Genomic DNA, 13,686 nt, shown 5'->3' on the forward strand with positions numbered 1-13,686 from the left:
TTATTTAAACATAAGTGCACATACCTAAATAACATCGACAGATATTTCAAGCAAGATAGAAACTCTTTTTAAGCAGGGAATGTAAAAGTCTACGCATTTCGAACGGTCACGGTTCGAAGTTTAAAGTATTGTTTATACGTGAACAATATTGTCTTGTCCCAGCGTCGTGAAAGACTCGACTGCGCAGGACGCAGGACGCAGGACAGAACGTCAACGACAGAAAAATTCGGCCGCAGTTCACACGTGAGCGCCGCGAAAATGAACACGATGGCGTTATTACGAGTGAGTTCACGAAAAATATTATTTATTTTATTTCAAGATGAACGAACTAAATAACAAAAAATCATATATATTGCCTCCATTTTCAGCAGGAAAAATGCGTGGGAGCGACACATACGCGTCGAGCAAATCACTATTGTCATAAGGCGACGAGTGATTACTTTAAACCTCCTTTATGTTTATTTATATTCGATAAACATCCTAGAGGGTTGAACCCAGTTTTTTTCTTCAGAGATTTGGACAAACTAAAAAATGTTGCGGAATAAAGGTGTGATGCGTTTAAATAATAAAATCTAATATAAACCGCCTCTTAATACTCGTAATAATTGTTAATGTCACACCGCTGGCCGTTATAAAGACGATACCCTAAATGCTCACTCTAGTGAGAAAAAGATTAAAAAAACAGTTACAAAAACTTGTTTATTTTGTACGAATACGCGGTTAGTGAGACTAAATTCAAAAATTTAGGAAGGTTGAAGATGTAAATCTTAATAGGCATGAAGCATTATGAATAACAGGTATTTTGTAATAAAAGTTATCAACTAGAAACGACGCTTTGAACAACACGTTATTTTGAAACTGAATCATAAAAGTTTATCATGCGTCTATATAATAAGTATATGGAAATAAAAATATTCATAAAGAGTTGCAATATAAGTAATAAGAAATTTTCACTGCCGTAAATACTAGCAAAAATACCCAGTTATTCGTACCTTATCGTCGCCGTTCAGACAAAAGCTACTAACCCAAAAAATACTATTTTGAGAAATCGCAGTTTGAAAGTTTGGAGACAAAGAAAAGGTCCTTGATCGGGTTGTGGTACTGTGGCTAGTGTCTTGGAATCACGGACCGATGGTCTGTGGTTCGAATCCCACTCTACCCCAACTTGATTCCATTTTATAATAGTGAGTTATTTACAACTCGTTGAAAATGGCCCTCAAAATGAAATATTTGGGTAAATTATAAGAACGCAAATATTTCTTTTTGTTAAAAAAAAACAAAAGAAAATCTGATTTGTGTGTTTTGGAAGTTTTACGCATACAACACAATTCCTTCATTTCTTTTTAATGAATTTCAAAAGTAACATTGTCTTTCACAGATACATTTTCATATATCTGAAAACTGAAACGTTTTTTATGTGGCAGGGCGGCTAAAATTTGGTTCAGTGACTTTTAATGAAATAAAGGAAATATTGCAAATAATTAATAAATTTTGTGGTTACAAATATATTTTTGATGTAAAGAAACATTTTAGCATGTTTATTTTTTTATGTTTTATCATACAAGTACCTAAATACAAACAAAATGTTGTTTTTAGTAAATAAACTATCATTCCATAAAAAAAATATCAAAATCTGCCAAAACTGTCAAAAAATTCTATCTGCGTTTTTATGCTTGTTGAGATTTTATTGAAAGTCACACCACTAATAACAAATAATTTCGATTTACGCAACTTTTTCCTAAGTAACCTTGGTGACTTTTGCCTCAAAGAACATAATTTTAATCTTTGAATGGCATATTCAACTCGAAACGGACTTTTTTAGGGTTAGTGGCTTTTGCCTGAATGGCGACGCTATATTCTTTTAATTATTCGCGTAAATTAACAAGACAGGTTCATTTTTATAATTAATTCATTGCCAAAGAACTACATTCAAAACTTATTTATTCATCGTAGTTGCTCCTAGTTAAACATATTCTGTTCCCGTTAAGGTATTCTTAACAGGAAACTTTATAGTATTAAAATCAAATTAAAAATACTTTGCATCTAGATCAATCTTTGTTTATTGATCCGATTGCAATATCACAAAAAAAATGCTTTATCATCAACGCATTTTTATATAAGGTACATTAAAAGAATTTATTTCGTAGAAAAATGATTAAGTTAAAAGTACTTATGAAACAACAATATTTTGAGTCTGTCCAAATCTTTGTAAACAAGGACTGGATTGTCTACAAAATTTGGACAGACTCAAAATATTGTTGATAAATTCACCTGGTCCATGAAGAAGTATAAAATTGAAAAATAAAAATTTCAGGCGTTGCCTAGTATGATGGTGAAATAATGAAATCACATGAATCTCACCTACATAAATAAAGCTTTCAGCTCTTTAACTTTATAAACATCAACAGATGAAAGAATCGAAGGAATATAGATGTTCAAATATGGGCAGAATGGTGAATGTTACACCTGCTATTACTTGATCTGCAACGCCAAAGTGACCGAATCTTTAAGTAGTTCAATTGAACGCATGTATCTTTTGCTCATTCGGGTTATCGTATCTCCGCATCTTTCGCATCTTCGTATCATTTGTGTCTTCATATCTTTCGTGTCTTTCATGTCTCTAGTTCGTTTCGTTCTTTTGTTAGCTTGAGCCGAATGTGTACGAGCGGAGAATGAAACAAATAGTCCTTTAGGAGGAAGGTTTACTTTTGGCTGGTTTATCAACTTGATTTTCTTTTATCGGTTTTATAATATTGGTCTTTAGATATTTTAATATTGCAAACCTGTAGAAAACAGATTAATTGTTTTTTATTAATTTACTAAAAGAACGTTGATATAATATGATAAGGCATTTTTTATGGAACTAATTAGCACAATTATATTTCATGTAAAGTTTTATTATATTTTTTATACTTAATGTTTTGTTTATATTTTAAAATTATAAATATTTTAAATCCCCTTAGCGGGCTTTACATTTTTTTAAAACAGATTTTTGCAACGTGTGAAGTTATCCAATATATAAAATAAACAAATGCAAATGGAAAAAAATATATACATTAAATTGAAAAATCAATAATGGGCCTCTAGCCCAATATGGATAACTGTCAAATAAGTTATTCCACAATCAGATTGATATTTTTAATTTTTTTTGACAATGTTTTGTTTCATTTGTTATTATTATTAAATGTTATTTCTTCTATTTGAATAGTTTTTAACATTTTTTTCTAGTATTTTTATCGCTATTTGTTTAAAGTTACTTATATTTTTTATGCCAGCTAATATGGTTTGACACGGGATCAGCATAGAAAGCCGTAAAAGGATATTGAATATGTACGTATGTACGACTATAATTTTGAAATGAATAAATAAATAAATTTATAAAAGTATTTCTTTAAATATTGATATTGAACATTAAACGGTATAATATCTAATGGAATCGAGCGAACAAACTAACGTCTTGTTCACATTTAAAGGGCATTAATGAAATATAAATTAGAGCGATGAGCAATAAAAATAATGACGGTAAGTAAACTGGAAATCTTCCACAACACTCTTATCATTGTTTGATTCATAAAAACTAGAGACATCGTTCAAAGTATTTCGTTTTTATTAAATCTTTTTTTTTTCATATATTATTAAGAAACTTTGCCGTACACATAAATACTTAAATTTTTACCGCGCGTAAGGAAACATTTTTTGTTTGCAATTTTCAGTAGGGCTGATGTTCCTCATTATGGACAACGACAGGGCCTGCATTGAAAAGAGAAATTTTCATACAGATTTTAATAAAAAATAACAGGCACGGTTGGCAAAGCCTACTATTGTTTTGATAGAGCGTAGACTGTATCGATATAATGTGTTTTTGAAAAATCAGAATTAAATTACTACGAAAGAATATTATAGGTAATGCCTATGTACATATTTATTTATTAAACGTAGTTTTAACTGCGTACTGTCCCTATTTACTTACTGAATTTACACATAAAATAATAAGTATTTTATAAAATATATTTTTTGTTAAATTTCTGCCTCGTTTCCCAGGGCTATTATTGAAAAGAAAGAATTATTATCTTTTTCAGTGCGCTTATTTGTCACGATAATACTGCGATAATCTAATTAACTGCAGGCAGTTCAATGAACCTTGAAATAAAACGGAAAAATATCGTGCAGTTGTATAAAAATGCTGTAAAAAATTATCGAAATGTGTAGACATACCTACATGGATGGTAATGATAGATATGTGACGTATGGCGAGTTTGACCACAAAATGTAAAGTTTAATTTTAAATTTATATTATATACTGTATTTTAGTGAAAACGGGCATAATACTTTTACTTTTTCATGCAACGTAGTTCCTCTACTTTAAAGGAAACGCAACAATTATTTAACTTTAAACTTCTTTTACTTAACATTTTTATTGGTATAACTAGGCTTTAGAAGAACTAGACTTTAGACGCGGTGTGACTTTTCTTGACACAAACGTATTCCCGTTCACGTGTTCACGTATTACGTATAAGAATAATCGTTTATTAATAGTAAATATTACTTTTTTACATGTTTATGTATGTATGTATGGCAGTTTTGCCGACAAACAGTCAGCAATGGACGTCCAGAACACCGATAACCTGCTGCGATACACCGATAATATACTGCGGATGCCTTGTATTTTGTAAAGTAGGCAAGCGTGGTTAAGACTCTCAGGAGGCATCCGCAGTATATGGCCCAGCCAACCGTATCGCCTCTAGAATTTAGGGAACCTATAAAACAACCGCTTTGTTTTCATTTCGAAAGAATGTTTGGGACATATAATAACACGATGTAATAAAAATTGATAAGGTATAATTATAAGTACCTTCTATGAAATTCATTGTCTTTATAACATGACGTGGATATAGAAATAAAACAATCGCCCGCCATTTTGTTGCGTAAAAGCGATATCTAGAAAGTTGACAAAGGGCTTATTTACTGTTTCCTGCGGAGTTCTTACTTTAGGAACGCCTTTAAGCATATTTAATACAGTAATTATAACCACGAATATCAAATAAATAATATAACATTGTATCAATCTTGGTAGCGAGCACGTGAAAATAGAAAGGAGATAACGAAATATTATCGGTATTCGGTATGTACCTAAGATTAATATTATGTAAAGATAGTTAGTAGTTATCGACCGAAACAAGATTTTTATTCGAAACCGATATCGAATTTCGGCTTCTGTTCTAGTTTCGGCCGAAACTGAAGCCGAAAACGAAACTTATTTAAATAAGTTAAAATTCCCTTCAAAACGCTGTTGTGTGCCAATCTCGTTTTAAACCCTTTTTGCCTTTTGTTATTTATTTTACAGAAACAAATAGTCGACAATGAAATAATAAATCGGAAATCTTCCACAACTCTCTTATCATTGGTTGATTCACTTGAACTAGAAACGTCGTTAAAAGTAGTTCATTTTTATTAAAATGTTTTTTAATATATTTTTCGTACATTTCAATAAATACTCTAATTTTAACCGAGCGTAAAAAAACATTTTTCGTTTCTAATTTCCCGTAGGGCTGAAGTTTCTCATTCCCTTAGACTAAGAAATACTACGCACTATAGGATTTATTTGAAATATATTGATATTTTTGGTTTTTTAAATCTTTAATAAGCACTGGGCATTAAACTGATAGTAAATCGAACAAGTTCATGACACATTTGCAATTATCTTAAACCATCCTTATTATAGTGATATTCCCATCCTTATTTTATCACTATCCCTAGGCGTAACTTTATACCAGGTTTATAAGTAAGGCCTTTTATGTTAAATAAATCAAAATTAGTTAATTTTAGTCAAATATATTTGATTGTTTTATCCACAGTTAAAAAGTCAGAAGATAACTATAAAAAAAAGACAAACAATTATGTGTAATGCCGGCTATCAACATAAGCAGTAAAAAAGAGAGAAATATTAAGGGTACCAATAATTAAAAAATAAACTCGCTGCTTTTTCATTTTGGTAGGTGCGGGAATAAATAAATCTTAAATTTCATACATATTTTATTTATTTATTTATATATACGCCCAGAGGGCATTCACATGACAGTTACAAGATTACAATCCAAGCGTTTCATGGAATAAGAAGTCAATATATATGTAGGTCCAATAAATATGTATCTAATTAACAGTTAAATAAAGATAAAATATTACATAAAAGTAGGTACGTACATAAACTACATAATTAAATATTTTTTTAAAATTATAACAGTTTTAGGCAAAAAATTTAAGTATGCAGTATTCAGTATGTAGTATTCGAATAATAATAAGAATAATTTTTATTCCAGTAAAATGGATAAATTGCAGAGTCAATTCCACCATATAAAACTAAAACATATTTCATTTTAACATAAAAATGTAGATATAACTTACATAATATGTATAATAGATCAATAAAAACGTTAAAAGATAAAAACGTTAAAAGAAAAAAAAGAATCCACCCTGCAGGCCACTGAATGGATTCATTCATCTGAAATTCCAAACCATTGAAGAAGCGAGTTGTTGGAGCTTTTCAGGCGTTCCCATAGTCTCCAGGATCTTTGGCGAAGTAGGGCAGCGTAAGTGTTTACGCGTCCAGCTGTAAACATTTCGGAGGCACTGCAGTACCGAGGCAGTCCAAATACTTGCCTCTATGGATTGTTATAGGTGACCCTTAATTTATTCCACGCTGCTTGCGTGTAAGCTGCGTGGACGTCAAATCGATGTAAAGATGATTTTCTCCACTTCGTCACTTCACTTAAAGAAGCGTCTTGTTAGCATAGAGGCCCTGACATCGATGGCTCTTCTCTGTCTCTTTATGTCCTAGTCATCTTTTTCTTTACAATCATCAGTCAGTATATGCCTTAGATGCTTGACTTTTGAGGTTACCTTTAAACTATTGTTATCCAGGAATACAGGCGGTGTAATTAATGCAAGTAATGTGATTTAATGAACATCCGGGCTGAAAGGATTCGCCTTTCTCGGTGTTTTCGCCTCTATTATGTCATTACATATTACAATATCATCATTCACAGCGGCTTTAAAATAACTTGAATTCCATGGGAAAAATTCGGAAAAGAGATTGAGTTTTCCCGCTGAATCGGTGCAGCCAGCGGATAGCACGCTATAACATGCGACCATGCATGGTTCAATTTGTAAACCAAGAATGCCGAGTACGATTGTTCTCCTGTCAAACAAAATGAAATGGCGGTGTGTGTCAATTTTTTTTTTATTACTTTTAAAAAAAAATATTTGTAATTTGTAAATTTTTATTTGTAGGCAAATGTGCTGATCATTACACCACGGGGCCGGTAATTTTTCAATTTTAGCTAGGCATAATCAGTCCGATGTGCAGTTTCCTATTTAAGCGTTTTCTAGGGGAGGGTTTTACATTTTTTCCGCAGATCATGATTGCATACATATACTCGTATGCACTACGCTTTGATTAGTTTACTCGTGTTTTTTATTTTAACTTCAATATTTGAGTTTTTAATTTTTTAAATCTTGCAACATCAAAATTTATCAAGAACATATTTGAAAAAAAAGTGCTTTGAGGTTTTTCATTTAATTTATTTCTTCAGGTAACTAATAGAGAAATATCACATGCTACGAATACTGACAAAATTATATGAAATGGGTTTATAAAAAAATATTGTCTTTTCAAAATCAATATAAATATTGTGGAGAATTGTTAATATATAACTCTTAAACAAAATTATAAAAAAAACATGTTTCTACAAAAACGCGACATGTATGGCCTTGAAAATTGTGACTTCAGGATTCATGACGATGTTTTATTTCAATATAAACGGTCAAAAACAAAAAACGAACGATTCAAAATTTAACCGAATCATGACATATTAGAGGCGTGGCCAATGCAATAAACCGTTTTCGCGGGAATTTAAAATTATATTCCAAATACATTCAAAAATATTTTTCATGCTATATAAATAAGGACAAATAAATTTATTTTTTTTACTCGAAAGTATTTCATACATCATTATTCATTCAAAATTGTAAAAAAAACGTGACATGTTCCTATCGCATAATTTTGAACCCCAGTGCAACTAGTTTTGAGACTCTAAGTCTATCCGATCATTATGGCCTCAACTGATTTTCAGTAGTTGAATTGGATATTCTTGTCGAATTATCAGGTGTGTGCATAAATGATGATAATTAGCATTCAGAAACCAATCTCTTTTTAAAATTTCTAAATGTTCCACTAAATCTTTTCAAAATTCATTTGTAAATAGAACCTGCAATATGTGTAATCAGAAATTAAATTGTATTGATCTAATAACATATCGTTAACTTCCTTTAAAAATGAAATTTCCAGAAATAATTCAAGTTATGATGTTGCCCCTTAAATCCGCAGCCTATATTATGCAGGTTATGTGCAGTTCTGTATGTAGGCACATAATAAATGTACACTGTATAAATATAATTATAATATATAATAAAACTATAGTTGTATTATATTATTTTTTTAACATCATTATATATTTTTATACATAAACATATACTATTTACCTAAATATTAGTTTTCAATAATAATACATATATATATATATTTTAATGTTATTCAAAATTGACTTCTTAGTTATTTTTTTAACTGGTTCAAAGTATTTCTAATACCAAATTATCTTTTTTTATCGATAATTCTATAACTGGTAATATTTTATTCTTTTATATAGTTTATATTTCTTAGACTTTCTAAATTAATAATATTGTTTTAAATGCTCTGTATTACTTATAATTATGCTTACATGTATGTATATTTAATTGTATTTGTAACTAATAGTTTATTTCAATAAAATAAAATAAAAATAAAATATATTATAATGTGCTAAACTGTAATATATTAAACTGTGTGACAAATATTCAAAAGCAGATATATTTTTAATATTTAATTTAATTTTAAGTAATATTAAAGGTATTGTATAATTAGTTATTTAATGTTATGTATATTTTTTATTGACAACATGTTGTTTGTTGTACATTGTATGACAACATTTACAATAACAATATTATGTGGAAGCCTCTAATTGGACATTATGATATTTATTTATAGTATAATTGTAACTTATAAATTTATAAATTTCTGTTGGCTTTCCAATGAAATGAAATAATAATAATAAAAAATAATAAAAAAATAAAATAAAATAAAATAAAATAAAATGAAATAAAATGAAATAAAATAAATTAAAATAAAATAAAAATAAAAATAAAAATAAAATAAAATAAAATAAGATAAAAATTATTGAAAATAGCGGGCTAAGATTACTGAAGTTACTTTTAAATTGCGTGAAGCTGTTTATTCATAACAAGATAGGAATTACGAATGTAAATAGCATGCTAATAAAATATAATTTTAATTATTGTACCTTATAAGTGTATGCTATTCAGAAGGCTTTAGCCTGACTCCTGTTTCCCGTACCGTATCTCTGTCAATCTCTGCGCCGCGCCGTGCACCGAGTTTCCTTCGTGCCCAGAGCCAAGAGATGCTGCACTGCCTCGACATTAGCTGCCAGGCTAGTTATGGGAATTATTAGAAGTTATTTTTATTCAATAGCATGCTAACCAAAATAGCAAAGCACGCTTTATTTCTACTACTAAATTATTTTCTGGATCGTAGTCAGAAAATTGACCAGATTCTATTTTTTTTCCTTAATTTTTTCACTGTTTTTATAAAAACTTTTTTTTTGGTTTCAGTTTGTAAAATATACCTTTTTTTCCTCCACTTTTCTTTCTGAAAAAGTTAGAACCTGCTTAAGTTCTTTATATTTTTTGATTATTATTTATTGATTATGAGTGATGTTAGCCTTTATTTATATCATCTTCATTCACATTTTTTACTATAAAAAATAGTTTTGGCGATTTAAAAATATTTCACTTTTAAAGGTGAAACGGTACCACAGCGTCGCTGCACTTCACGGAATATGGAGTGCCGCGCAGTTTAGCGCAGCTCAAGTGCGGTTGATTTAATAATGTTTCATGTTGCCGCAGCGCGCCGCTCTTGTGCAGTTTAGCCTTAATACTACTATTTGAAATAATTGGATTTGCGATTCTATCTGTATATTGTTATTGCTGCAATAGGGTATTATCATAAACTGGGGATATGATTTTAAATGTATTGAGTGTTTAAATAATATTTTTATGATTGCGAACACTTTACTATAAACATCCGAAACTTATGTTTTCATTTATAATTTCCATTTGAAAGTTTGATAAAAATAAAACGGTCCCGTAATTGTCCAAAAAGTTGATGACGTCACTACGTTAACTTAAATCCTACACGGAGATCATCTGACACTGGCGGTTTGTAGATTTTTATTTGTTTTTATAGTTAAATTTCGTCTTTTCCTTTGATTTTTTATAAGTTTTCATTTATAAACTTTCATAGCATTATGACGGACATTGGTTTTTTATGGAAATTCGTCCACTACAAACTTTTTAAGTTCCGAATATGGAAATGTTAAGGCCACAAAGTAAGGAAATATTTTATGTTTGCTTTCAGAATGTGTTAATTTAAATATTGGTGTTATTTTAATGTACTATAAAAATATTGTTTTGCGTCCATTGAATGCAAAAGAGAAGTAACGTGACTTTGTCACAACATAACATATAAAATATTATTTCTACCACATCTCGTTTTATAACGTTCAACCATTTTTCATTATTAGGAATGGCCAAAAAAGCTTTATTTGGTGTCTTCGCCGTAGTTTCTGTGCACTTCAGAACTAAACAGTACTTGTATCTTATAACTAAAGACATTTTATGCTGGTTAATTGGTTAAAACAATCGATTACAACAAAAACAACATGCCAGCCATATACATTCGGTCGGAATCGTAACGCGTGACGTCACAAGCCCATTGGGCATCCGAATGATCGTTTTGGCGCCATTTAAAAATATACGATTTTAAACCGCTCTGAAAAATTAACACGTGGACATAAAAAAAAAATTATACAATCACCATCGATATTTTTTTCGTCTTCGTATTTATTCTCGTTTTAAGCCAGCTGGTATCTACAAATGTTTATAAATGAAATGATACATCTACATTGATAATAATTAGCATTTCATTGAATTTAGTAGGTTAAATTAAAACTGCTAATGCTATTCAGATTTTGTGATAATTTCCCGATGCTAATGCCAAAGATTCGATTACTGCTGGGTACTGCGCCGGGTACTGGGTACCGGGTACCGGGTGCCGGGTGCCGGGCGCCGGGTATGGCGGGTCTACTGGGTGCACGAGGTAGAGTAGCCGGTCAGAGCCTGAAGTGTCTCGCGCCTCCAGTCAGTCCGTCTCCCGCGTCTCCGTCAGTCGAACTCCGATAGCCGCGTGGAAAGTCGCGTCAGCGGACCGTTCCCTCTTTCGCGCCCAAATCGCGAGTTTATCAACACAAGAACACTGACATTAATATTCGTGAAACGGAATAATCGAATTATCACGATTTGTTCAGCCCGTACACGAAAAGCCGCTCCCAGCGCGTGCACATTTTTCGGTATATTTTTGTCAATCATGATGGACGAATTTTCCTCCCAGACTGCAGGCTCCGAAGTACTCAAAAATGCAACTGCCGAGTGAACACTAAACTTGTTTTTTTATTAAATTTAAATTTTTGTTTTTTTTGTTGTAATAAACAAGTTACCTATTTAATAACGCATTACAGCCAGACGTTTTTTAAACAAAATTCCTTTTTAGTTTAGTGATAAAACATTCATTAAGTGCCGAAGAAACTTTGTAATATTTTGAGTCCAGTGAAATAAATAATTCATACAGAGTAGTCTCCGCGGTTTTATAAATAAACCGTTGGTATTGCTGGTCAGTCTCGCGAACCCGAGTCAGTTGCGTAGGACGATTTCGAGTCAAAGTATCGTTTAATTACGACAAAGCTGATTAAAATTCGTAGCCGTTTACCGTTGTCCGCGAATTGGGCGCTGGCGAAACAGCTGCGAGCGGCCAAATTCACTAGTCGTCTCGTTCTCGAACAATGTCCGTGGAATAAGGCCGAGGATAGAGGAAAGTGCTAATCCCGTAAACATCCGAAGTTCAAGGTCTCGATCGTATCGCTCGCCGACCCGGCATCGGAGGACTCGTGTCTCATGAAGGCCTGAGGAATCCCGCGCCAGTCGAAGGCCATGATCATCTCCAAGGACCTGTTCCTGGTGGGAGAGCAGGACTACCTGAGATTGCCGCGAGACGAGAGACGCAAGGACACCATGCCTCCTCTCACTGACCTGAAGCCTCCAGACTTGTCGCCCAGGTAACTGACTCTATCACACATAATGTCGTGCGTTGCGTGTTCACGATGTTCACGATTACCATAATATATGGAGGAATGTGCCGTTTAAAAAGTATCACATTATGTTCATACCGGAATTATTTTTTCGATAGAAACATTTTATAAAAAATAATGCAGAAACATACTTATATTAATTTAAATATACACGGCACGCAGTGCCTTTTACCTTACAAAAAATAAATGTTTAGTAATAAATTAACACTTTAGTTTAAAGAAAACGAATGTATTTATAACACAATAGTTATGTTTGTTGATAATGATTCATTTACATTATTTAAAACGCAATTATTAAACCACACATTAACGCTGCTATAATTAGCAGCATATTATTTTTTATCAAATCTAGAAAATTTAAACAAATTAACCATATTACAAAACAAAGCTATTTTGAAAATTAAAACCGATAAACAATTATAAATTGATGTTTAATGAATTAAAGATACTAAAATATAAGCAAATGATATTTTACAATACGATGATATTTGTGTATAATATTATTAATTTGAAAAAAAAAACAGAATTTTGAAAAAAAAAAATGATCAGAGCCAACATGAACATGATCAATATACCAGAGAAAAGGTAAAAAAAACATTTTTTAAATTAAATTTTTTTCCATATCGTAAAAAAATATTACGATATGGAAAAAACATTTATGAAGAAAAAAAAATCTAAAGTCAAACGAAAGGTATAGAAATATGTGTTAAACAACTTATAAATTAAATATATGTAAATTTTGTATTTGAAGTACTAACTTTGCGGTTATTCATTAAAGTAAAATAAATAAAACAACTTTGTTATTAGCCACTTATTTTATATTTTTTCTACCGCCCGGTTTCAAAGTTAAACGAGCTTCTTTATCAAGGAATACTTATCTAATATACCTGATAAAGAAGCTTTTAAAGTACACGTTGATAAAGAACTTCTATAGCTTTGAAACCGGTCGGTAGAAAAAAAAAGTGGTTAAAAAAAAAGTTGTTGCATTTATTTTATTTTGAAACTTATGGACATTTTTATTATTGTAGCACACATAAGAATATGTTTATGTGTGCCGTATTTCAAAATTCAAAATGAAATAAAATAAAAATAAAAGTTTCTTACAAAGAACATGCGCATAGATTTGAAAAATATATGAAGTCATTATGTGCAAAATAAAAATTCGAAATTATATATATATTATAAACATGTTGTCAGAGCGGAGCGCGGAAGCTTCCATTTATTTCTTTTAATTTTAATTTTTTTTAAAACCCATATCTTAGATTGCATATATTTTTTTAAAAGAATTGTTTTGACGTTGACAATAAATAAAAGTAAAAAAAGGAAAGGAAAACACGAGTATAACTTTTAATTGTATTTGCAATATTTTTATTTA

General features: G+C 30.8%; 1 protein-coding gene across 1 annotated transcript in view; it reads left to right on the top strand.

The window, feature by feature from the left end:
* Nucleotides 1-12,023: 12,023 nt before the first annotated feature.
* Nucleotides 12,024-13,686, top strand: part of E23 (ABC transporter G family member E23) — a 144,007-nt gene continuing 142,344 nt past the window's right edge. Inside the window, exon 1 of the mRNA XM_088238659.1 lies at nucleotides 12,024-12,278. Within this exon, the coding sequence (XP_088094785.1) occupies nucleotides 12,154-12,278 (125 nt within the window). The 5' untranslated portion in view covers nucleotides 12,024-12,153. The remainder of the gene's footprint in view (nucleotides 12,279-13,686) is intronic.

The sequence above is a fragment of the Micrasema longulum genome, unplaced genomic scaffold, assembly GCF_059751315.1.
Source record: "Micrasema longulum isolate JH-2025_06_02 unplaced genomic scaffold, ASM5975131v1 h1tg000112l, whole genome shotgun sequence".
Classification (NCBI taxonomy): domain Eukaryota; kingdom Metazoa; phylum Arthropoda; class Insecta; order Trichoptera; family Brachycentridae; genus Micrasema; species Micrasema longulum.